Genomic DNA, 26,173 nt, shown 5'->3' on the forward strand with positions numbered 1-26,173 from the left:
AAAAAGAGAGAAAAAGAAGAATTAGGATGGAGGAATCCACAGTTGGAAAGCAATCACTTAAATAAGCCAGCATACATATCTAAACATGAAGATGTTAGACAAACAAACAAACAAACAAAAAACAAAACAAACAAACAAACAAACAAAAATGAAATAAAGACATCAAAATCATACAATGTGGGGAAGGAAAGTAAGAAAACATAGATTCTTTTTTTAATTCTAATGATGTGTCTGAGCCTATATGACTATCAGGCAAAAGCAAACAGTTGTAAATAGGGCTTAATGTACTTAAAAAACAGGGCAACCACAAATCAAAACCAAATATTACATTCACAAAAACTGGAAAGAAATGTACTCAAGCATAAAATAAATAGAAACTATCCAACCAAAAAAAGAGAAGAAGAAAAGAGAAACAAAATCACCTGGTAAACAAGGTTTAAAATGGCAATAAATACATATCTATCAAAAACCACCTTAATTGTCAATGAACTAAATGCTCCAATCAAAAGACACAGAATGGCAGATTGGATAAAAAAGCAAAAACCTTCAATCTGCTGCCTACAAGAAACTCACCTTAGAGCAAAGAACACATATAGATTGAAAGTGAGGGGATGGGAAAAGATATTTCATGCCAGTGGACAAGACAGGAAAGCAGGAGTTGCAATACTCATATCAGACAAAATAGACTTTAAAACAAAGGCCATAAAGAAAGACAAAAAAGGACACTATTTAATGGTTAAAGGATCCATTCAAGGAGAGGATATTACAATCATCAATATATATGCCTCTAATGTAGGAGCACCCAGATATCTACAACAAATACTAACAGATATAAAAGGAGAAATCAGTGGGAATACAATCACAGTAGGAGACTTTAACACCCCACTCACAACAATGGACAGATCCCCTAGACAGAAAATCAATAAGGCAACAGAGATCCTAAAGGACAAATAGAAAAGTTAGACTTAATTGACATTTTCAGAACACTCCATTCAGAAAAATCAGAATATGCATTCTTCTCACATGGAAGCTTCTCGAGAATTGATCACATCCTGGGGCATAAAGCTAACCTCAACAAATTTAAGAGTATAGAAATTATTTCAAGTATCTTCTCTGATCACAATGGCATAAAACTAGAAATCAACCACAGGAAAATAAATGAGAAAAAACTCACTACATGGAGACTAAACAAAATGCTACTAAAAAACAAGTGGGTCAATGAGGAAATCAATAAGGAAATTAAAAAATATCTCAAGACAAATGATAATGAAGACACAGTCATTCAAAATCTATGGGATGCTGCAGAAGCAGTGCTATGAGGGAAATTCATAGCAATACAGGCCTTCCTCAAAAAAGAAGAAAAACCTCAAATCAACAACTAAACCCACCACCTAAATGAATTACAAAAAGAAGAACAAACAAATCCTAAGGTCAGCAGAAGGAAGGAAATCATAAAAATCAATGAAGAAATCAATAAAATAGAGATTAAAAAAACAATTGAAGAAATCAATGAAACCAAGAGCTGGTTCTTTGAAAAGGAAAACAAAATTGACAAACCTCTGGCTAGACTCACTAAGAGAAGGAGAGAAAGAAACCAAAAAAACACAATCAGAAATGAAAAAGGAAAAGTCACAACAGATACTACAGAAATACAAAAAACCATGAGAGAATATTCTGAACAATTGTATGCCAACAAATTTGACAACCTGGAAGAAATGGACAACTTTCTAGAGACTTACAGCCTGCCAAAACTGAATCAAGAAGAAATAGACCAACTGAACAGACTGATCGCTAGAAATGAAATTGAATATGTCATGAAAACACTCCCTACAAACAAAAGTCCAGGACCAGATGGCTTCACAGGCGAATTCTACCAAACATACAAAGAGGAACCTACACCCATCTTCCTTAAACTTTTTCAAAAGATTGAAGAAGAAGGAACACTCCCAAAGACATTCTTTGATGCCACCATTACCCTAATTCCAAAGCCAGACAAAGATACCACCAAAAAAGAAAACTGTCGGCCAATATGTTTGACAAATATAGACACAAAAATTCTTAACAAAATTTTAGCCATCTGAGTCCACATAAAAATGTCATACACCATGACCAGGTGGGATTCATCCCAGGTGTGCAAGGATGGTTCAACATACACAAATCAATCAATGTCATACACCACATTAACAAATAAAAGTCAAAAACCACATGATCATTTCAATAGATGCAGAAAAAGCATTTGACAAAGTCCAACATCCATTCATGATCAAAACTCTTACCAAAGTGGGTATAGAGGGGACGTACCTTAACATAATCAAAGCCATTTATGACAAACCCACAGCAAATATAATACTCAATGGAGAAAAGCTGAAAGCCTTCCCACTAAAATCTGGAACAAGGATGTCCACTCTCACCACTGTTATTAAACATAGTACTGGAAGTCCTAGACACAGCAATCAGATGAACAAAAGAAATAAAAGGCATCCAAATAGAAGAGAAGAGGTAAAACTGTCACTGTATGCATTTGTATCATATTTTAGATTCCATGTATAAGTGATAGCATGTAGTGTTTCTTTTTCTGACTTACTTGGCTAAGTATGATAATCTCCAAGTACACCCATGTTGCTGCAAATGGCATTATTTCTGTCTTTTTATGGCTGAGTAATATTTTATATTTCAGTATGGCAATGCTATCTTCTCTATCCATTCATCTGTTGAGGGACCATGTCTTGGCTTTTGTAAATTATGCTGCTATGAACATAGGAGTACATGTATCTTTTCAAATTATAGTTTTTTCCTGGGTGTATGCCCAGGTGTGGAATTGCTGGATCATGTAGTAAGTCTATTTTTAGTTTTTTGAAAAACCTCCATATTGTTTTCCATTGTGGCTGAACCAATTTAAATTCCCACCAATAGAGTAGGAAGGTTCATTTTTCTCCAAACCCTCTCCAGCATTTGTTATTTGTAGAGATCTTAATGATGGCCATTCTGACCTGTGTGAGGTACTGCCTCATTGTCGTTCTGATTTGCATTTCTCTAATAATTAGCGATGATGAGCAACTTTTCATGTGCCTGTTGGCCATCTGTATGTCTTCTCTGGAGAAATATCTTTTTAGGTCTTCTGCCCAGTTTTCTGTTAGGTTGTTGTTGTTGTTGTTGAGTGGTATGAGCTATTTGTGTATTCTGGAAATTAAGCCCTTACTGACTGCATCATTTGCAAGTATGTTTTCTCAGTCCTTAGGTTATCTTTTCAGTTTTTTTTTTTTTTTTTTTTAATGGCATCTTTTTCTGTGCAAAAGCTTGTAAGTTTGATTAGGTCTTGTGTGTTTATTTTTTCTTTTGGAGACTGACTTAATAGAGCTTTGGTTCAATTTATGTTAAAGAATGTTTTTTCTATGTTCTCTTCTAGGAATGTTGTGGTGTCATGTCTTATATTTAAGTCTTTAAACCATTTTGAGTTTACTTTTGTCTGTAGTTGTGAGGGTGTGTTCCAACTCCATTGATTTGCATGTGGCTGTCCAACTTTCCCAGCACCACTTGATGAAGAAACTATCTTTTCCCCATTGCATATTCTTGCCTCCTTTGTCAAAGATTAATTGACCGCACATGTGTGGGTTTCTTTCTGGACTCTCTATTCTGTACAATTTATCCATACGTCTGTTTTTGTGCCAATACCACACTGTTTCGATTATCATAGCTTTTTAGTATGGTTCCCAGAACCATTTTTAACCTCACCTAGATGTGATACCACCCTCACTAAACATTGTTTACCCTTTAGGCAGTTGGCTGTCTCCATACATTTGGTGTATGTCATAAATTCATAAGAATATGCACAAATTATCTCAGCTTATATTCTGTATTTACCTGAAGGATTGAAATAAGGATTGGAAAAAAAAAATGAAACAAGGATTGAAAGGGAAGTTTTTCCTTTGTCTATTCTCTTACCTCCTAGTGGGACTATACTTTACTCACGCATGAGAATTATCTAGTAACTGTGCAAGTTTGACTTTTATGGAGTATTTGTGAAAAATGATACTTGGTTCGTAGTGCCATTTGCTGGGAGAAATGATAGAACATAGGTGTTCTCTCTTGTTGGCAAAAGAAAAAATAAGCCAAATTTTCAGAGGTAAAAATTAAATACTTATTATCCTTTAAGCAAATATCTGTATGTGTATGTATATCTTATACCAAAAAAAATCCTCAAAAATAATGCATTATTTAAACACCAAGCTGTTTTGGTAATTTAAAATGTAACTCAGTTTGTAAAAAATAGATTAATACAAATTTCAATAAAACATTTTTGAAGAGCAAGAGTGTATGTTATTTATATACATTTCATCTTAAACATAATTACATTAAAAAAAAAATGGAGTTCCCATCGTGGTGCAGCAGAAACAAATCCAACTAGAAACAATGAGGTTGTGGGTTTGATCCCTGGCCTTATTCAGTGGGTTAAGGATCTGGCGTTACCATGAGCTGTGGTATAGGTCCCAGACACAGCTTGGATCCCACATTGCTGTGGCTGTGGTGTAGGCCAGTAGTCGTACCTCTGATTAGACCCCTAGCCTGGGAAACTCCATATGCCGTGGATGTGGCCCTAAAAAAAAAAAGAAACATAATTACAGCTTGTTTAGTTCTTTGAGGCTCTGCAAACCATGTGATTTTCCAAGACTGATGCAAAATTTTCAGTCTTGAGTGTTCCTGTTGTGGCTTAGCAGGTTAAGTACCTGCCCGTTATCTCTATGAGGATGTGGGTTCAATCCCTGGCCTCACTCAGTGGGTTAAGGAGCCATCATTGCCACAAGCTGCAGATGTGGCTCAGATCTGGTATTGCTGTGGCTGTGGCACAGGCCTCAGCCGAAGCTCCAATTCAGCCCCTAGCCCGGGAACTTCCACAGATGCAGGTGTAGCCATTAAAAAAAAGAAAAGTTAAATCTTGTCAAATTTTATATCAAGCCACACATCCCAACTTAAGGTGAGGGGAAATATGTTCACCATAGCAATGACTATCTAATCTCAGTATCATACTTATGAATTATAGAACATTTATCATTTAGATTGTCATTTTTAATGAAGCTTAAGTTTTTCCTTTGATTATAAAGTAAGTAACCATGTTCATTATGGAAGATATAAATATCACCAGAATTAACTGTTGAAATCATCCTGTATTTTCTTTTAGTCTTTTGTATTCATATTTTACACAATAGAGACAAATTACACAGTAGTTTTATATACCTTTTTTCTCCTAGAATTATAATATAAATTTGTGTAAATCTAGACTTCTCTTTACATAGCATCTGTTTTCTCTTTCCTTTTTACTTACTTAAAGAAAAAGATTCGCTCTTCAGTACCAGACTGAGATTTTGATCTTTATACTGTAAAGAATCTCTTGCTTGTTATCTGAGCTCCTCGCCTCTACTTCTGCTCCTTTTTGGGCTGAAACTTCATTGTGAATCTCCCTAGGAATCATCATTCTGGTTGGCTGTAACAGAGTCCTTAACTCTTTACTCTCATTAATGACCTCTTCCTGACAGCAGGAAAAATTTGTGCTAGGGGTCTGTTTTGAGGACCTAGGTTAGGCCAGAGGAATGGATGGTTCTGCACATATCTAAGTGCTTTTTCACATTTCTCAGCCCCTTAAAGTTAGGAGGAGCCATTTGAGGGGTTATGGCTAATGGTCTAGGAGCACTGGTAGATATATGTCCAGTTCTGTTGGTGGAGCTATTAGCAGCTTTCTCCTCCTTTGCCATAGATTTTGGAGGTCACATGTTTCACACAGCAAAGCCAGAAGACAGAAACAGCCTGGGCTGATGATCCTGCTGCTTTGGAGAGTCATCCTATTGGTAATAGTCCATTAGGAAGAAATAAATTCTGATGTGTTAAACTCTGGAGATTTAGGTATGCATTAGCACAATATAATCTAGCCTGTCCTGACTAATGCATGATGCTCTATCAGTCACAGTGTTTGACAGTGTGTTTTCTCTGTTTTGGATGCCATCCCCAAGCACCTCCACCCCTTTGCCAGGAAATCTTTTCCTGGATTCCTCTTGCTCATCTTATAGGACTTATCTCAGGGCACTTCCTCTGAGAAGTCTTTGGTTTCCCTCAGCCTCCTTTCTGGGTTAGTTGCCTTTTCTACATGTTCCTGTCATAAATGAGTACATAGATTAGTGATTCTTGGTTATTTATGGATTGATAAGATTGTTTGGGGTATTATTTATGTACACTTTCCTTTAGAACAGTTAGCATAGATCAGTGGTTTTAAAGGTGTGGTCTGCTGGTCTCATTTCAAGAGGTTCATGAAATGAAGCCAACGGTGTAAAAGCAATAGCAGCTGAAACTGCTAGCACCTTAGCAAATGAAGGTAGTGGAATCAAGACTATACCAGGAGTCATTTTATCACTGTATTTTTCACTGCTGCACATTCACAAGGGAAAAAAATTACCAAGTTTCATCAGGAATGCCCTGAATGAAACATTAAAGATTACAAATTGTGTATAATCTTGACGTTGAGTACCTGTCTTTGTAATATTCTGAACGACAAAACGAGAGGTACAGATAAGCACGTTTGCTGCATACTGAATTAAAACAATTACCTTAAATAAAAGCACTTGAGCAGTTGTACAGTTTGCAAGCTGAACTCACCACTTTTGTCATGGAACAGCATTTATTTGAGAAGAATAACTGAAAATGATGGTTATTTAGGATCTTATTTGGCACATGTTCTCCTGAAGATGAATAAAGTATACCTATCACAAGGAAAACAACTGATATTTATTGCTAGTGATAAAATTTAATATTTATTGTGAAAAATTAGAATTTCAGTATATTTATATGTGCCTCTGTGAGCTTTTTAGCCCTCGGATAATTAAAGACTTTATGATGAGATCAGTTTTGATATTGATGAATATGATTTTTTTGATATTACATAATGAAAACTATTTATATTTGGAATATCTGAATGACTCAAAATGACCAAAACATGCTAAAACAAAATCATGTATGGATAAAAGTTTCATTAAAAATGCAAGGTATTCTCTTGGATTTTAATATAACAGCTCAGAAATGTCATTTATAGGGTTAAATTCTGTATGAGAAGAAACTACCATTTTCAAAGGAGAATATCTAGAGATATTCATAGCTTATTCCTCTCTTTTTTGACTACATACCTGTGTAAATGGCAGATTTTCCTCACATGTTTTAACCAAAACAGTAGAATGAAAACAGAAGATATAAGAATCCAACTATCGTCTATTAAGCTGTGTGTTAAAAGACATTTGCGAAACTGTAAACAATGCCATTTTTCTCAGTTTGTATTGGAAAATATAACTAGTTTTAAAGCAAAAATTCTGTTATATTAATATGTAATGATTTTATTATTGTTATTTTAAGTGGAGTAAATATTTTAAATATTTTTCTTTTCTTTTTTTTTTTGTCTTTTTGCTATTTCTTGGGCCGCTCCCGCGGCATATGGAGGTTCCCAGGCTAGGGGTCTAATCGGAGCTGTGGCCGCCAGCCTACGCCAGAGCCACAGCAACGCAGGATCCGAGCCGCGTCTGCAACCTACACCACAGCTCACGGCAACGCCTGATCATTAACCCACTGAGCAAGGGCAGGGACCGAACCCGCAACCTCATGGTTCCTAGTCGGATTCGTTAACCACTGCCCCACGACGGGAACTCCTTAAATATTTTTCAGTTTTAACTTTAAATATGATAACTGTCAGTAGATATAGCCTATATAAACAAAAGCCCATTGGGGTTCTTAATAATTTTGAAGAATGTAAATGGATCCTAAGAGCTCAAAGATTGAGAACCACTGCTATAAATAATTTAGGATCAAGGATACAGACCTAGCAGAGCTAGCATAGTAAGCTGACTATAAGAGTGCAGAGAAAGAATTTATAGTAGAGCTGAACACCCTCAAGCCCACAGGCTTCCTGAAACTCATTGATAGTAAGTTCTTCAATCTCTTTTCAGAATAAATGCTGTCTCCAGAGAAAGTAGCAAAATTCTCAGTATTCTGGGTCCCCAGGTGCAGGAGAGAGGGCCTTAGAGTAGCCTGATTGAGCTTCCCTAAAGCCACTTACTGTGCTTGGTCACTACTGCCCTTGCTCCTAGGCTGATATTCACCAAGACACTACAAAGAGTAATGGAAGGACCCTTTCAACATGTTCGTCAATAGTAGAAAACATACAAATTTGTAGTCAACAGGAAATACTAAGAAGGTACTTAGTATTATAAAATGGCAATATCTTTTTGAAACTGTGAAGCTAACAGACCAAGCAAGTTTATTTATAACAGAAATTGGATAACCTCATGAAATGGCTACTACTCATTTAGGGGAGTTAGGAAAAGAAAAGCAAGAAAAAAAAAGAAAGAAAGCCAGCCCAGCAGAACCTGGGCAAGAACTCATCTTCAGCCTTCACCAGCCCCCTCTTCTGAGGACACTGAAGCCTCAAGTCCTCTTCTTTCCCAGAAGAGTGGCCTTTTCTGAGAGAAACATGTACCACAAATTCAAATTTTTTGTTCTTGCCTTTTGTTTTTGACAGGATCTAACACTTTTTGAAAAAATGAGTGAACCAAAAAGTCCACTGTTTGGAAGCAAAGCCTCAAAGGATATCATAGAATCATAAAAGAGAAAACTAACAAATCCAGTAAACATATTAGCCAATCTAGAGAAGCCTACGGATAGTCTTGTGGCTGAGGATGAATGATTAAAGAAAGAAAAATATGCAACTAAAACCTGAAAAGACAAGTCTCCAAGAAAAAAAGTCTAGTAGAAAAGTAACTGGACCCGGATACTGGTTTTATAGGAAAATTTATTGCAGAACCTACCACCCCCACTGAGGACATTGTCAAAGGTCTAATGAATACAATAAGACCAAAGAAGGAGAGAGAAGCAAGTATAAATGGTTAAGACAGCTCCAAAAGAGAAAATCACCAGCAATAATCCAGTACAGGAAAAGTATCCTTCCCAGAACTTAGAAAAAGTGTGGCAATTATTGCCTGGATATCAAGTGTCCAGATGTGGCAGACACAGAGTTCTCTGAAGTCTGGTTTCTTCTGAAACAAACTGAATGAATACCTTGAATAACTCTTTCAAGTAATCCTTGTTTTCTTTTAACCTCAGATTTTTAATGTATAAAATTTTAATATGTGTAATACCTAATATACATTGCCATAAATGTTCCAAACCTTATGTTTGAAACTTCATTTTTATTATGCATTAACTTCATGCATATTATGCACACTTAATTAATTTATATGAAGTATGTAAGATAACTGTTTCTAATCAAAACTACCTGTGCCAAATTTTGGGCTGTTCTTAGCATAATGATATCAAGACTGTCAGGAAGTGAATTTTAAACTATCATTTCATGGATAAAGGAACTAAATTAGTAGTTCTTCTTTTTCTCAAATTACCAATTATAATTAAGCAGAATATATTTTGAATTGTAACATTGTGCTTATGGTATACTCTATCATTTAAAAAACATCCACAGAATTTTTGATTTTTTTGAATAGTGTATAAGTAGAAACGATGCTAATTGACAGTCCTTGGTTTTTTTAAATAGTAAAATTTTATATATACAAACAACTGCATCTGCATTGTTACTTCTAATTACAAATTTTGACATTAACAAAGTATAATATATAATATATAAGTATATTCAATAAAATAGGGACTTAATTAATATAAGTAATATGTACTTAAATGTTGAAATTAATGATCAATTAGGCTCCACAAAGCTCTTTTCATTTTGCATTAAAAAAAGAGGTGCACGTTTATTTGGAATAAAATGACTTTTTTTTTACAAAAAATGAAGTTTCCCGTTCCACATTAATAAAATTTCATCATTAACAGACGGGAGCGAAAAAGATTCTAAGTCCAAGATAGAGTTCTGGCAAAAGTTCATGTCGAATAGTTCATCTGTTATGGACACTGCATCTGAAAGCTCAGAAACATAGAATTAGAGAATTGATAAAAATCTTAGTGTTCACTTGATACTGTGTATCACTCTTTCCCACTTCTGATTCTACCGCCACTTCAAAAGCCAAGTCTTTGAATCCCTCGTGCCCCCATCTAGATGAGTAGGGATCTAATCTCTACTTAAATCCTTTTTTAACCCTCTTGGAAGAAAGTCGATTTACTGCTTTTGTTATTCCTCCTCTTTCTTAGACTGCTCATAGGGGAACAGTTGTCAGAGGTTACACTGTATAAAAAGGCACACAAAAAGGTGAACTGTTAATACCTCTGGTCAAAGTCACTTGCTTATTATGACCTTTTCTGATGGCAGAATGATATACAATGGACGTCATTCTGAGTCTTTGAACGAGGTTGTTAACCTCTTTGTGTCTCGGTTTCCTGACCTGTAATATTAGGATAATTGTGGTATGTTTTGTAGGATGTATGGATTAGTTGAAACAATGCCTATAAAGTTATTAGAATTGTGCCTGACACATAGTAAGGACTCAGGGAATGTTAAGCTTTATTATTTCATTTACAACGATAATGATGATATTGTAATCTTTACGGTAATTATGAGTAAATGGGTTAAATAATCAAGGCAGTTAACAACTAGAATTGAACATGCTGAAACTTCCTAGAAGTTGTTGGTCTTTGAACATTTTAGGAAACTGGATTATATACGACAGAAAGAATTTTAAAAACACTGTTTTTTAATTATTCAATGAATTTTATTACATTTATAGTTGTATAACAATCATCGCAACCCAGTTTTATATCATTTCCATCCCAAAGCGCCAGCCTATTCCCCTGGCCCCAACCTGTCTCATTTGGAAACCATAAGTTTTCTGTGAGTCAGTATGCAAAGAAGTTCTGCAAAGGAGTTCATCGTGTCCTTTTTTTAGATTCCACCTATAAGTGATAGCATATGATATTGGTGTCGCACTGTCTGACTAACTTCATTTAGCATAATTTCTAGGTCCATCCATGTTGCTGCAAATGCCATTCTTTCTTTCTTTTAATGGCTGAGTAATGTTCCATTGTGTATATGTACCACATCTTCTTTATCCACTCCTCTGTGGATCTGTGAGCAGGAAGTATGACCCCAAACCCCTCCCTCCTCAAAGGACACACCGCTCTTTGATTTACACCCTGGATGACCTGCCTGCCAAGGAACTCAGGCAGCCATCCACTGGACCTCCTGCTCTCCTCCTGAGAGTGTGTGCGCACTTAATAAGTCTTCACTTTGCTTTCTCACCTCTATGTCTCATCTCTGAATTCCTTCTGTAATGAGATAAGAACCTACTCTCCGGGAATAATTTTATGGATAAAAGGACCAAACAGTAGTTCTTTTTTCTAAAATTACTAGTTTACATAATTAAATAGAATACAACTGAAGTACATTCAGAACAGCCAGCTAGAGGCACAGGGCATGGCTCTGTCTTTTGTTGGGTTGGAACTGCCCTGTGCCAGGCTCCAGACACCCTTAGCTCCCTCCTCAGTCTCCAGCTGCAGCTTCTGGAACCATCTTTTCAGCCATTTCATCATCTGTTTCAGAGACCTGCTAATACCAGTTTGTGTGTGTGGTTAACACCTAGCCAACAATGAACCACAAGCCCCTAGATCAGGTAAACTCACTCCTCCAAATAGAGGCCACCATGGGCGCCTAGTCAGGCTGCTCCTGTGGACTCGCTCACCACCCCTGCCCCCCGCCCCCTGGCCTCCATTCCCATGGGGGACTGCTGGATGGCTTCCTCTGCTCGTGGGCCTGGGAAAAGTACACAGTTACCCTGCATTTCCTGAAGATCCAAAACCTGTGCTATGACTAAGCCCCTTTCTGGGAAGTCCAGAAACCATCCCCACATCTGCCTGCCACGCAAATTGCCTTGGCCTGGGAGATGAGGCACAGAGAGTGCTGCCTGCCACCTCTGTGGCTTCCTGGAGAGCCACTCCCTAGACCCAGAGCCACCACTCATCCAGACGATGTACAGCCACCTGACCAAAGTCCACAGGCTTTCAGGCCTCAACCTTGACATGGCCGGGCAGGCGTCATCCTCAGATGTTATTGGAGCAGTCTTTGAGGGACCTACCCATTGCTTCCCTCCGGACTCCCAGAGCCACTGCCTCACCCTTGAGGTGGCTTCCTAACCATGCTGGAGCCCTCTCCCAAGATGTGATCAAGTGGAAAAAATAACAGCAGAAGAAAAGAGAAAAAACCATTTGTAAAAGACTCAAGAAAATAAAAACAAACTGAAAAAAAAAAAGAAAATTGTTGTATTCAACAAAAATAGCTTACTTTTAAATTTGTTTTAATTAAAATACATTTTCCTAGTTCATAGCTATTTTTTAGTGTATGTCACAAATGAAGAATGTCTGTAGAAATCTGTATCAACACTGCAGAATTAGTGTGTCTGGTGTCTGTAAATAAAAGAGGTGTTGTCTTGTCTCATTTTGCTGACAGTGAAATTCTTTCACAGTGATTACAAGAGTTAGCAAGACGCTACTACAAGTAGAAGACTCTAAGTCAGTGCCTAAATTCAGATCAGATTTAGTTCACAACTCTATCCTTGTCATAAAATCCATGAAATGTGGGCCGATACAGCGTGTTCCCAGCCCAGTCCTCAGAAGGTATTGGTTCTAGTCTCTCTGTGCTGCTTGCTAACTCACAATGAACAAGGCCATACTTTCATGATTCTAGAAAGTCTGGATGACCAGAAACCAAGAACTTTATGCTGTGCTGAGATAACCATGGTGTGGGTGCATGAAATAGAAGACAGATAGTAATTGCACATTTTTTATGGGAACACTTTCTTAGACTTTTTCTCAGCTAAACTTGAGATTTCTTGTTTTGCCTTTCAGTGTGAGCTTAAAATCAAGGCTCATAAATATCCCCACATGACCAAAAATCTCTCAAAACAGACATTATACACACTGATTTAAAATGCTTAGAGTAACAGGCCAAAATGACAGAAGACAGTGGCTACAAGGTCCTCTTCTCTTAGACACCAGTCTTAGAGGCAATCCAGTGGCGGAAGGAGGTCACTCGTATATAGACGCCCGGCTTATTGACTTCACCACATTCTTCTCCCCAGCTCACTATGCCAACAAGGTACCAAATATTTCGAGAATTGGGATGAACTAGTGGTCCTCCAGAGTCACCCTAAATAAAAGAATATTTATCATTATAAGAATTTACTTCCAGGGGTTCCCATTGTGGCTCATCGGTTAACGAACTGGACTAGTATCCATGAGGATGCAGGTTCAATCCCTGGCCCCGCTCAGTGGATCCTGCGTTGCTGTGGCTGTGGTGTAGGCCAGCAGCTATAGCTCTGATTCAACCCCTAGCCTGGGAACCTCCATATGCTGTAGGTGTGTCTCTAAAAAAAAAAAAATTTACTTCTAGATACTTTACTTATGCACAGTGATAAACCCCAATGGAAGTTTGTGAGTCAAGATTTATAAAGTCCATGGTAACATGCATGATTGAGATCCCTGCATCACCCTTAACCTCAGCAGTGGACTGACCAGACGGTATTCTCTGGGGCTCTTTGGAGTTACCTGGAACCTTGAAGGCATGAACTCATGAGTTCTATGAAAATGCTTTGGGAGACATATATTACAGATATACTGGAATATCAGGCTTTGTATCTGTGAAAAGTAATAAAACCATAGCCATAGGGTGGTTAAGAAAGTAAAAGAAATAGGCCAGATGTAATTTAAGCATTTCTGAGACTGAGGCTTTATTGAAATATGGCTCAGAGTATGGACTGTGCTGCTGGATTAACTTGGTTTAATGCCAGATCTCCCACATACTAGCTGGGTGACCTGCAAATGATTTTACCTCACTTTCCTCATCTGTAAAATAGTAGTAGTGATCGCACCTAACTCACAAGGTTGCAGTGAGGATTAAATGGATTAAAATTTGTATAGGACCTCAATCAGGGCTTGACTCAGACTAAGTCCAACATGTGTTTATTAAATACTTATGAACACATGTAGGGGAGAGTTACTTTAGTGCCAGAGCTGTGAGGGAGTTCGACAGAACTGTAAAAGAGTAAACTAATTGGAACATAGAATTATTTCCATATTGACAATTTATATAAAATAATAGCAGTAACTTATAGACTCTGTGGTTGATGGGAATAATGTCCAGACTTACCTGGCAGGCATCGATATTTCCTTCTAGGTACCCAGCACATAGCATTGTGTCTTTGACCATACCATTATATGCTTCTTCAGCATTGCAGGTGTTCGTATCAATAATCTTCACAGGTGCTTTCTGAAGTAGCAGTGGGTATTCACCTAACAGAAGTAAACATTATCAGCAAAAGAGCTGCTCAGTAACAGAGCAGGATGGAAAATTTGTTTTGTCCTTTGTGCATAAGACTGAATTTGACTCTTGCCTATTCTTAAAAGAGCCTGCCCAGTTCCCTCACTCAAACCAAAGAAAAAGAAATGTTCAAAGAATAATTTGAAACATCTCTCTAATGCTGCCTTTCTATGTCCTTATCTCTTCTTACATCTTTGAATCAGGACCTTCTCAATTAGGTTCTCCAGGTTAAGGAATTTCTGTAACCAAACTGATCTCCTTGGAATATTTCACACGAAAGCAGTTTGCAAAGTCCTGACTTCTTATGCACCATTCCCTAAGTGATTTCCTGGGAGTACTGGGCGTCTGGAGGTAAACAGTGCCTTTCATTCTGTACCTAAATCACTAATTTTTCCTGTTGCTTCTGTACCTTATATGTTAAGTTTTCCCTAGACTTACCATTGTGTGCAAGTGCTCCCCATCCTGTGACGACAACACCTTCACCTGGTGGAAAAATCTGTGTGGCTTCAGGAAGACAAACTGGATGTACATCCTTCTTAAATAAAACTTTTTCAGTAAGCATTATAACTGCAATATCATCGTGATGTTCACCCCTGACGTAGTCTTCATGAATAATAATTTGTTGAATATAATGTTGCATATAGGGAGGGCTTACTTTGGTGCCAAAGCTGACAGTATAGTTTCTTGGATCTTTTGTCCTAAAGAAACATAAATCATGTATTTTGTATTTATTTCAGAGTAATGGGATAGAGCTTGCATCTATTATGGTCTTTTCATGACATAAATGATATTTCCTTGCTTTATAATCCACCAGCAGTGAGAAAATATATCAGAATATGTCAGATTTTTCTCACTGCTGGTGGATTATAAAGCAAGGAAATATCATTTATATATAAATTGGTCTCTTTGTCTTTTTAGGGTCACACCCTTGGCATATGGAGGTTCCCAGGCTAGGGGTCCAATAGGAGCTGTAGCCGCCGGCTTACACCATAGCCACAGCAACGCAGGATCCAAGCCACCTCTGCGACCTACACCACAGCTCACGGCAACACCAAATCCTTAACCCACTGACAAGGCCAGGGATCGAACCTGCAACCTCATGGTTCTTAGTCAGATTCGTTAACCACTGAGCCACAATGGGAACTCCAACTTCTGATATTTTAATTCATTTTAATTCTCTTTAAAAATCTTGAGTCCCTCCTAGATAAGGCAGTTAGGATGTAGGCATAAAAATAAACAGTCCATGTCATCAAGAAATTTAAATCTAATGAAATATGGGCATAAATGCAGGCAGTTAGAAATGCTTAAATGGTTGTGTGTGTAATTAGTGGGACCACAAAACAAGAGGATTTAAATCTGTGTACTCTAAGGAGAGAAGATTTCTTAGGAAAAGCAGCATTTCTGATGAGGCTCTCTAGGTGAGTCATATTTGCCTAAAAGACAAGGAGAGGAAGACAGGCAGGTGCCGAGCGGGAAGGCAGTATGAAACAGGATGATGTGTCTTAGCAACTACCAGTTGTTTGGGATGTCTGGAGAATAAAGTCGTGAGAGACGAAATCACATGAGAATAAAATATCAAGAATGACTTTTCCCGAGAGTTCCCAATGTAGCTCAGCGGTAGCAAACCCAACCTTTATCCATGGACGTGGGTTCGATCCCTGACCTCACTCAATTGGTTAAGGATCCCGTGTTGCCATGAGCTATGGTGTAAGTCAGATCCAATGTGGCTGTGGCTGTGGGGTAGGCCGGCAGCTGCAGCTCTGATTTGACCTCTAGCCTGGGAATTTCCATATGCTGCAGGTATAGCCCTAAAAAGCAAAAAAAAACAAAAAACAAAAAACAAAACTTTCCCCATCCTTACTGATAAGATAGTAAAGCCTCAGATTGTGTTATCATGTAATTTATTTTTCAAACCAGGACGCTTGAGAGTGAAAGGGAATGAATGCTGTTGATGATCACACTGTGATGACAGGTATACAAACTTTAGTCTCCCCAGCCTTGGGCAACATGAGGAACTTACTTTTGAAAGCAGTGAGCTGCAGTCACCAGGTATCTTTCACTGATCAAAGATGCCCCACAGTAGTGTCGGCCATTCTTTTTGAGACTTGCTTGCCACGGCCACTCTCCTTCCTGAGCAGTGGAACCCCCCTTGATTCTGTCATAGGTGGCTGACATCCTTGGTCGCCTCCCACAGCCTGTCAGAAAGCATCAGTTTTATTCTATGAAAAACAGGAAGACACTGTTTGTTTGATCGCAAAGCCAAGAGTGAGCTGAGTTACTCTTGGATGGTTCTATGCGGCAATATGTCTCACTGAAGGAACAGAATATAATCTGCACAAGACAGACTAGCAGCCACTGGATCACCTCCACACCCAGCATGGTACCTCCAAGACACTGCAACACTTGGAGAATATGAAAGCTATCCAAGGGAGATAAGTCACAATTAAGTCCTTGGGCTAGGCCACCAGACTCCTGGGTTTGAATTCTGGTCCCATCACTTACAAGCTAAATGAATTGGGAAATTATTTCACTTCTTTGTGTTTCAGTTTTCCTATCTCTAAAATTATGTAATAATAATACCTATCTAGGATTATTGTGAGATTAAATGAGTTATATGTAAAGCAATTAGAACTGTGCCTGTCCAAGAGTAACAAATCTTGACCAGTATGTTTTTAGATCACCACATACATTTAATTAGGTATCTACTTACGGTTGTTGATAATCTTTTCAGCATGAACCTTACTGATTTCTGAAATAGAAGAAAAAGTCCATAGTAAATTTAATACCTGGCATTCAAAATTATTTCTCTCTGGACCTATCATTTTATTTCATTGGCTCTGCCCTGGAAGTAGGGATGGTAAGTCCAGAGAGAAATAGGAATAATTTTGAATCTCAGGATAAAATGTCAATAGAAAGGAGATAATATTGATTTATTTGAATTATTATTTTACTATATATGAATGTATAATTGGAAAATACCATCTTCATAGTTCCATGTAAGAAAAATTTTATTAAACTGGATTGTATTCCATATCATCTAAAGTGGTAAATTGATAGTATCTTTGCTTTGAAGAAGAGGAAAAGCCAGAGGTAAGCCTGATATCTGTTATTATGCAAAAATAACTTAAAAATTAACCTGTTTGTAATAGCAGATTCTATTCCATTTTTGAAAATTATAAGAAATCATGAAAAGAATGCCAAAATACATCATCACTTTTAAGGATTGTTTAAGATCTTACTATTTGATTTAGAATAAGAAGTAGATTTTTTTCCCTCAGAACCAATTTTAAGGTGTGGCATTACTATGATTTAAATGTATGAAGTATATAGATTATTGCTATGATGTAAAACAATCATTCATTCACTTAAACACTGAGAATCAGCTTTGTGCCTGATGCTTGTGATATATGTTAGGGATAAAAAGAAGACAGTAACACTCCTTTCTTCTAATACATAAGCTTACCATGGAGTCTGAGAGAATCAGGATCTGTAGTCAAGGATCCTGAGTGGTTCCTCAGCATTTGACGTAAGATATTTTCAATTCTTCTTCTTGTGTCTTCTTTCACTGATCTATGAGCCTTGAATACCAGCCATATATGTGCTGTCACACTGTTGTCATTAGGACTAAAAACACGATAAAAGTTTGATGAAGAAAATATTTTTGTCTTTATTCCCTGGTCTTTCATATCCTTATTTCTTCTACACATCTGTGGGCTTGGGCAGTGCCTTCTCTTTAAGTTAATCACAGGATTACCCATCTGCCTACACTTACTTAGTGACAGTATGCATATGACTGTTCCATTTAGAGGACAATAATTCTACACAACCAAAAAATAGGAAAGGCCTGGAGTTCCCATATGGTGTTGCAGGTTAAGGATCCAGCATTGTCACCGCAGCGACTCAGGTCACTGCTGTGACATGGGTTTAATCCCTGGCCCAGGAACTTCCACATGCTGTGTGTGTGGCCAAAAAAAAATAATAAAATAAAATAATAATAATAATAATAATAAGGAAGGCTTGGGGCTTGGGATAGAAGTATCACATAAGAACTAAGATACTTTATTCAGATATTCATCAGTCATTTATTGAACAACAGCTGCAGTCAAGTGACTGAGCTGTGTACTATTGGGTGATGCAACGGTGACTGTAACATGGTTCCCACTCAAGAAATTTCCAGATTTCTAGGAGAGATAGGACATGTATACAAATGACTATAATAAATAGGGCAAAGTAATACAATATTTATATTATCTGCAAATAGAGCAAATACAAGTCATATTTAAGGGATCAGAGAACTTTTCATGGAAGAGGCGACATACACTCTGGACCTTAGTTTTTGTTTTTTTGTCTTTTTGTGTTGTTTTTTTTTTTTTTTTTTGCTTTTTTGCCTTTTAGGGCTGCACCAGCAGCATATGCAAGTTCCCAGGCTAGGGGTTAAATCAGATCCACAGCTGCTGGCCTACACCACAGCTCACAGCAATGCTGGATCCTTAACCCACTGAGAAAGCCAGGGATCAAACCCACATGCTCATGGATACTAGTCGGATTCATTTCTGCTGCACCACAATGGGAACTCCCAACCTTAGAATATTTTCATTGCTACTTCATTATCAAACAAAATTTATCATGGAGAGAAAAGGAGGAATAGTACTCCAGAATAACTAGATTACAATAATATTAATCAGCATTTCTTGAGTAACTGCTGTGTTCCAGGCACTATGTTATCACATTTTTTTAATCACACTAAGTCTCCACAGCAACCCTGCAGCTTTGGTGTCATTATCTTCATTTTATGGACAAGGAAAAATTGAGGCTCTGAGAGGCTGCCTGATGTCCTCAGGATTATACAGCTACTAAACCAGGATCCAGATTCAGTATAATTGACTTCCTAACGCAGGCTCTTTACACTATGTATTCTGTCTCTTTATGCTCAATCGGCCAGTGACAGCTGTGTCCAGGAGACTGGGTTCAGGTGGAGGAAGATTTTAATGCTAGTCAGTGGGTAAAGAGAAGTTGTTGAAAAACCCCATGCTTGAGGAAGGTTAATCTGACTGTAGTGTTGAGACTGTGAGATTGAGAAGTAGATGTGCAACCCAAGAGGCTGGCTGACGGATGTGTAGGAATTGTCAGGCAGCTTGGAGGCCAGTTCCTAAAGTGGCTTTATTATGCTTTGGATCTTTCTATCCGATGATTACCTTCTGGCACATAAATCGATAATCATTTCTAGTTAGCACTCAGCTCATCCAGGTTTGATTAGGCTAGCAAGGTGTGCCAAAAGGAAAACCTCTATCTGTAGTCTCTCCATTCTTTCCAATGTGTGCACACTTTTTTAGAGATATCTGAAGTTACATGTGTGGGAAAACTAAGCAAAAGCCTTTGGGTGGTTGCCATTATCTTTGAGAGATACATATTTAGTTTTAGCCTTTCTTTCCAATACTAAAATCAAGTCCCAGGGTCAATTCTAATTGAGGTCTTGATCTATTCTCCATTTCCAGGAGTCCCCCTCTGCCCCATGAGTTCCAGGAGCAGAGGAAGGACAGTATTGTCAGGAGGCATTGATGAAGGTAAAGGCAATAACTGCCTTCATTGGAAGTGTGCTTATTTGCCAACATTTCCTTATACATTATCTTCTTTGCTCTTGAGTACAGTTTTATGAGGGAGGCAGTGTAGGTGTTATTATCAGTATGTCACAGACAGGGAAGCAGACTCAAAGTGATACAGTGACTTGCCCAAGACTCTAAGGATACTAAGTAGCAAAGGCTGGGCTCAGGTCATCTAACTCCTATTCTAGGGCCACCTCAGGTAGTCCATGTTGCAGCAAACCCAAGTGCAGAGAACACAGCGAAACTCTCACTTCTTACTTGAAATCTAATGGTGTTTATGATAGGTTGTTATCTTTTCTGTCGTTAGTTACTTACACTAGTGTGATGACTTGGGAATTGATATATTGTCTATAAATGCTAGAACTCTGAAATGCATCAGTCATCTGTTAAAGAGAACATAGAGTCAGACACCAAATTTCAATAACATTTTTGTTTCAGAGAACTAACAATGAAATAAATATGAGGAAATAGTAATTTACCTTAGTCTCAAGAATTTTGCTAAGATAGTTATTTTCTGGTGATGTCTCCCTTTCATAATTTCTATTATATGGAATATCCAGCACATTAAAACTACCCATGTAATAGTAGGTGGTGTTTTCTGTGAAATAAAGAAATGATCCAATAATTATTTAAGTGAAATGTTTTTCAAATTCAGATATAGATTACATAGTAATACCAACTAGTAAATACTGTGCTTATATTTGCTACTGATAAACCCTGTGAATCTTTCTGCCACAGTTGATTAGATAGCTGGGCATGGTGGGAAGTATTTATAAGACCAGTAATGGAGCTGATATATATCAGGCAAAGATCAGAAAGAAGAAGAACATTTTGATTGAGACAAATAGGGCATATTATAAAAGATATTTTAGTCTAGGATAGTTTTCAGACTACAAATAAAAATAGTTACCATTTATTAACTATATACTATGTAAAGATAATTTATAAAAACGTATGAAGTATACCCATTTTTCAAGAGAAATGTGGTATCAAAGATATACAATAATTTACCTATCACTCAGCTAATAAAAAGCGTCAAGATTAAATATTTGATCTGTATATGAAGCCCATATCTAATCCATTACATTTCCTTCTTAAATTTTAATTGATACTAAGCTGTTTGATATGTAATATATCTTATCCCTAATATGTGATAGATATTAAGCATCTAGGAATATGCTTGACATTGTAGAGTAGTGCCTAGCATATAGTAAGCACTAAATAAATGTTTTGCAGTATGATTATTGCCTTTGAAGTCTGCCTTATAGAAGAGACAGGCTTAATATGGATAAAATAATTACACGAGATACCAATAATGATATAACTAAATGATAAGGTTGTTTAACCACAAGTTCTATATGATTGCAGAGATGGGAGGCACTATAATTAAAATATGATTTATCATTATAAATGTGCTGAAAATATTTTATAGTGAGAAAGGTGATAGAAAAAGAAGTTGGAAATTTGTAAACAAAATGCTGAAAATGTGTTTATAAATAATAATTTGTGAATGAACATTTTTATCTAGGTAGCTTGTCTGTGCTTCATGGATCATTTACCTTAGAGATCAAGCTTTGCAAATGTAGTGTATTGGGTTTTACTATAAGAAGCAAAAAATAGACCTTGAAGCTGTTCAAATTTATTTTTTGTAATTCAGTGTCCACAATGCATCCTTTAGCTCTTTATTTAGATTTCTAAATATTTGTACCTATTACCATAATTAGGCATTGTAAAATAATAAATTGGCAGGATATGAACTGTTTTTTGTTACAACTGCCTAGAGTACTTTCTCAGAACCAGTGGATAAAATGAATATGGAATGTCTGAGACATTTAACTGTTACATTTAGAATGGATAAGCAATGAGGTAGGTCCTTGTACAGCCCAAGGAGCTATATCCAGTCTCTTAGGATAGAACATGATAGATGATAGTATGAGAAAAAGAATGTGTATGTATGCATGTATGTGTGTGTGTATATGGGCAAATGCAAATATGAATTGAGAAAGAGATACAGGGCAGAAAGAATTGTCTTCAACTTTTCCATGACTTGATTACTTATAGTTAGTTCTGCAAATAAGACTTATAATTTACACACACATATGTTTTTTATGGTTTGGGTTTGGGGCTGGGGGCTTGTTTGTTTTTGTGCTACGAATGTTCTGGGTGCAATAGAGTTTAAGAGAACACTTCTGTTTAAAGCTGACTGAATGAAAGCACTTCTACATTTTCCTTCCTCTAAGCCCAGAAAAAGACCAAAAGATAACAGCTTGAAACAAGTAGATTACAAATGTCTTCCCCAACTGCTAATGTTTTTAGTTTAGAGAAACTGAGACAGTTGAAAACATGTGTATCATACTAAAGTATATATATATGCTAAATTTTCCTCCCAACTTGACCATGGAGAGCTAGTAGTCCAGAATATACCCATGCAAAACAAAGGAAGATTTTTCTACACCTAGAAGTTTTGAGCAATTCAAGAAAAAAATAGTCAAATATACTGGAACTTCAGTTCTCTCAACAAAACAATTTAAATGGAACAACCTATAGTTAAAACTATTGTCAACAGACATCTCTTTCACAGAGCTTCCTATTAGCTCTTTAATCTTCAACCTTTAATCTTAGCAGACACTAAGCTGAAAGATCAACATATATTGAGAAAAATATCTAATGTGAAATAAATAAAAATATATTCTTTACCAACCTACTGCCAGAAAATGAACCAGGAGACCAATAGTTATTCCCAGAACTGCCAATACTCCAAACACAATGAGGGCGATCATCCACAGCGGCAGAGATGTGCGGGAAGGTGCGACGGGTCTGCAGGTGAAGGATGTGAATAAGAAAGACATGTTGGAAATATCACAGTCATTCCAGATCTTTGTGCCTTTCCTCTTGCTCACCACTAAATCTTCAAAATTTGGTCAAAGCACTAGCAAAGGACAGAAAAACAGGAAAGAAGGGCAGGAGAGAGGACAGAAGGAAGTCCAGCTTGTGAGCTTACTTACCTTGAAGCCTGAACCTCTCTGGTTCTGTGCTATGAAACTGTTTTTGGGAGTCTCATGCTGGTGCCGAGTTATCTATACATAAAATCTAATTCCCTCCCATGACCAATGATGGGTAGTGACAGAGTTAGTATCAATAAGTGAAGATCTTGCCAGATGGGGATGGAGAGGAAGGGAGAAGAAGAGACGTATTTCAGAAGTATCTTGATGCCTAAACTTATCATAATTTTTTAAGCTATGACCATGATCCTGTATTATTTGTTATGGCCTTGTCATATATATAGAACACACAAATATGAAGTGTCATATTGGATCAGAGCAGTGTCCACCTCAGTCGGCCATGAGCTGTCAGTGCTACCTTGGCAAGCATCTAAACCACAGCTTTCTTCTGAAACTTTTCAAATTCCATCTTATAGGACTAAACCTACAAAGAAATTGAAATTGATAAAATGTGGTTTTTTAAAATCATTACTTCTACTTTTAGTGTTTCTTTTCTTCCTCTTAACCATTCATTAGACACACACATACAACAAAAAGATTAACTAGGTTCTCCTTAATTGCACCTGCAGAATCAACCATGTGTCCAGATCCCTCTAAGCTCCCTGGGCAGTCAGATTAATGCTTCCCTCTGAGAAGCTGCTCACTGTATGAGGGCTTGAACCTTTCCTAGGCAATTAACAGTGCTTAGAAATAACGGCTTAATCCTTTGAAATCTTTCAGGCTAGTACTTCTCAGAAGTGTCAAATGATGAAAGAAAAGAAGGAGGTGCCCTATAAATAAAGAAAATATTATCCACCTAGCATAAAGGTGATGACTATCTTACAGGCAAAACAAAAGAGAACAAACAATCTTCTGTTTCCTCTCCACTTTTAATATGGGTGATCACTCTTTCCTTTACTAATAGATCAGAGGTGTCACTAATAAGAAAATATCAGGGTTATGAATAATATATTTTTAATAAAAAAGAAATAATACAACAAAATTTACTTCAGTTCAAGAAAAAAATGTTCTTAGTATGGGTTCTATCAGAATGAGCATGCTCTTCATAATCATGTTTTTACATGGATATAATGCTATGAAAAAAAATTGTCTTGAGGGTTCAAATATTGACTTAAGATGTACCTTTTAGAGGAATATTTGTGTAAGGTATACATTTACATTTCAGTTATTAGAATATTAAATATTTTAAATTAGGTTAATTTTGCTATATTGCATGCATATGAAAATTCTTTATGAACTTTAAGCATGTTTTTAACAGGTTGGCATTAATGATTGGTGTTCAAGTAACATAATAAGTATCCTGGTTAGTTACTTTAAAAATAAGTAGTATAAGTCGCTTCATAGCAGGGAACTATATACATCCGCTTGTGATGGGACATGGCGGAAGATAATATGAGAATAAATAATGTATGCATATGTATACCTGGGTCACTTTGCTGTACAGCAGAGATTGACAGAACACTATAAATCAACTATAATAAAAAATTTAAAAATAAGCAGCACATGTCTATACATAGTTATACTAGTCTAGTTCATGAATATTTTACAGCTAAAAATCCATAGGTTTATGTATTATTCTACCAGTGACACCTATGAAGCAATGGTACTGTGAGATTCAAGACAATATTCATGAAAGCACTTTAGAAAGCACAAGATTTTAAAAACAAGGGAGTCATTATCAACATTCCCACCAATAGCAATGTAACATTTGTGTTATGAGAGAAGAACATTATGTCTCTACTTCCCTCCTTCCATCTTAAAACTCTCACACTTTCATATTATTTTTTCATTCACAGGATGTTAAGCTGCACGGTACCTTTCTGAAGCAGCCCTCAGATCACTAAATAAAACTACAGATCCCAGACACAAATGTATCTATGTAATAGGGTTATCTCCATGCAGAAGTTCCAGAACACTGTGCAAAAATTAGAAATTCCCCCCAAACTCAATTGTTGTACTGCAACTCTTGGCAGAAGTCATGGTGGGCAAACAGTGTTAATTCCATTTAGGTCTGAGAGTAGGCAAGCAAATCTGCACTTACCTATACATAGTGTGCTGATGTAAGGGCTGTTGATGTTAACAGTGGTAAAGGAACTTCTGCACTCCTTTTGTCCTGATCAGAGGTTCTCAGGTAAATGGACTAAAACCACAATGATACTTGGGTTTTAAGGGCTGGTGCGATGGCAGAAAGCAATTAAAAGCAAACTCGTTTAACAAGTGTTGATGACAGCTGTGGTTTAAAGGAAGAAGTGAAAATTCTCTTTGAGTTGGATACTTAGAAAAAGACAGTAGACATAGCTTGGATTGGTTGCCTGACAGGTCCACCCAAGAAATACCAGCACAGATTGGTGAATCAGTGTTCTGACTCAGATTCTATCCATCCCTTTCAGGAAACAGGGCTCCTCCCCAGTGAAACCAACTGTACCCCCCAGAGCAGTCTCTGACAAATGACTTGCATAGACATTGTTTTTCTACAATAATTCTGCTACAGCGTTACTCATCTGAACATGCCTATTCTAAAACTTCTCCCTGGGACTCTGCATACTTTTGTGGGATGGGGATGGGTTTTGGGATAAGAAATATCAGTTCTATTTTGGTAATTCTTCATAGGAGCTGGAAAAATTAATTTAGTTAAGAGTTGTTTTACCAAGTAAATATGCATTACGTTTTTGTGTGACACATCAAATTCTTACAAAAACAGATATCAGGAGGTCGTTTAGATATTTTGGATACAAATATCTAAAGTCTTGGCACCATATTTCATACCTCTAACAATACAATTACTCCATTCATTTATTTAATAAATATTTGTCAGGTACTTCCTGAGGCTACCATTGTTCCTAGCAGTGGAAATACAGCAATGGATATGATCAAGTTCTTGTCTTCATGGAACTTACTCATTAATGGGAAAGACAGACAAACACTTAAGAAAATATAAGTACTTAATATGAGATGTTTATACATGCTATAAAAAAAATAAAGCAAAATATTTGGGTAAAAAGTAGGGGAGGGCGTCATCTTTACTGGGGTCAGGAAAGGCCTCTCTAAGGAGGCTTTTCAACACAGACCTGAATGATGGTATATTAACTGCCATGATACATCTTCCTAAAACACATATTCATGATGTTTCTCCATTTAAAAATCATGAAAACTCTCAATTGCTTTCAGGATAAAATATAAATCTCTCTTATATTCAAGGCCATATAGAATGCCATTTCTTTTTATCCATATTGTTCCATCATAGCATGGTATAACAGGCTAGTACACATGGG

General features: G+C 37.0%; 1 protein-coding gene and 1 long non-coding RNA gene across 2 annotated transcripts in view; one reads left to right on the plus strand and one right to left on the minus strand.

Annotated features, from left to right (window-relative positions):
• Positions 1-26,173, plus strand: part of LOC146400834 (uncharacterized) — a 421,507-nt gene that overhangs the window by 299,548 nt on the left and 95,786 nt on the right. The gene's annotated exons all lie outside the window — the stretch shown is intronic.
• LOC100513671 (transmembrane protease serine 11B-like protein) lies at positions 10,676-25,165 on the minus strand. The gene is made up of 10 exons (XM_021101397.2): positions 24,943-25,165; positions 22,601-22,716; positions 20,379-20,497; positions 20,215-20,282; positions 17,760-17,920; positions 17,007-17,045; positions 16,317-16,491; positions 14,735-14,994; positions 14,126-14,268; positions 10,676-13,126 (listed from the first exon to the last, which is right to left on the minus strand). The coding sequence occupies exons 1-10, from the start codon at positions 24,948-24,950 to the stop codon at positions 12,965-12,967; spliced, it is 1,251 nt and encodes a 416-aa protein (XP_020957056.1). The 5' UTR covers positions 24,951-25,165; the 3' UTR covers positions 10,676-12,964.

The sequence above is a fragment of the Sus scrofa genome, chromosome 8 (genome assembly GCF_054392235.1).
Source record: "Sus scrofa isolate SSC_HxYL_T2T_F1_AM1 chromosome 8, Sscrofa_HxYL_maternal_Yorkshire_Landrace_v2.0, whole genome shotgun sequence".
In the NCBI taxonomy this organism is placed as follows: domain Eukaryota; kingdom Metazoa; phylum Chordata; class Mammalia; order Artiodactyla; family Suidae; genus Sus; species Sus scrofa.

Coding starts and splice junctions, on each gene's coding strand:
- LOC100513671 (XM_021101397.2), bottom strand. Junction 17,921..20,214: donor TCCCAAGTCATCACACTAGT/GTAAGTAACTAA, acceptor TCGTGTTTTTAG/TCCTAATGACAACAGTGTGA. Junction 14,269..14,734: donor GGGAGCACTTGCACACAATG/GTAAGTCTAGGG, acceptor TACTTCTGTTAG/GTGAATACCCACTGCTACTT.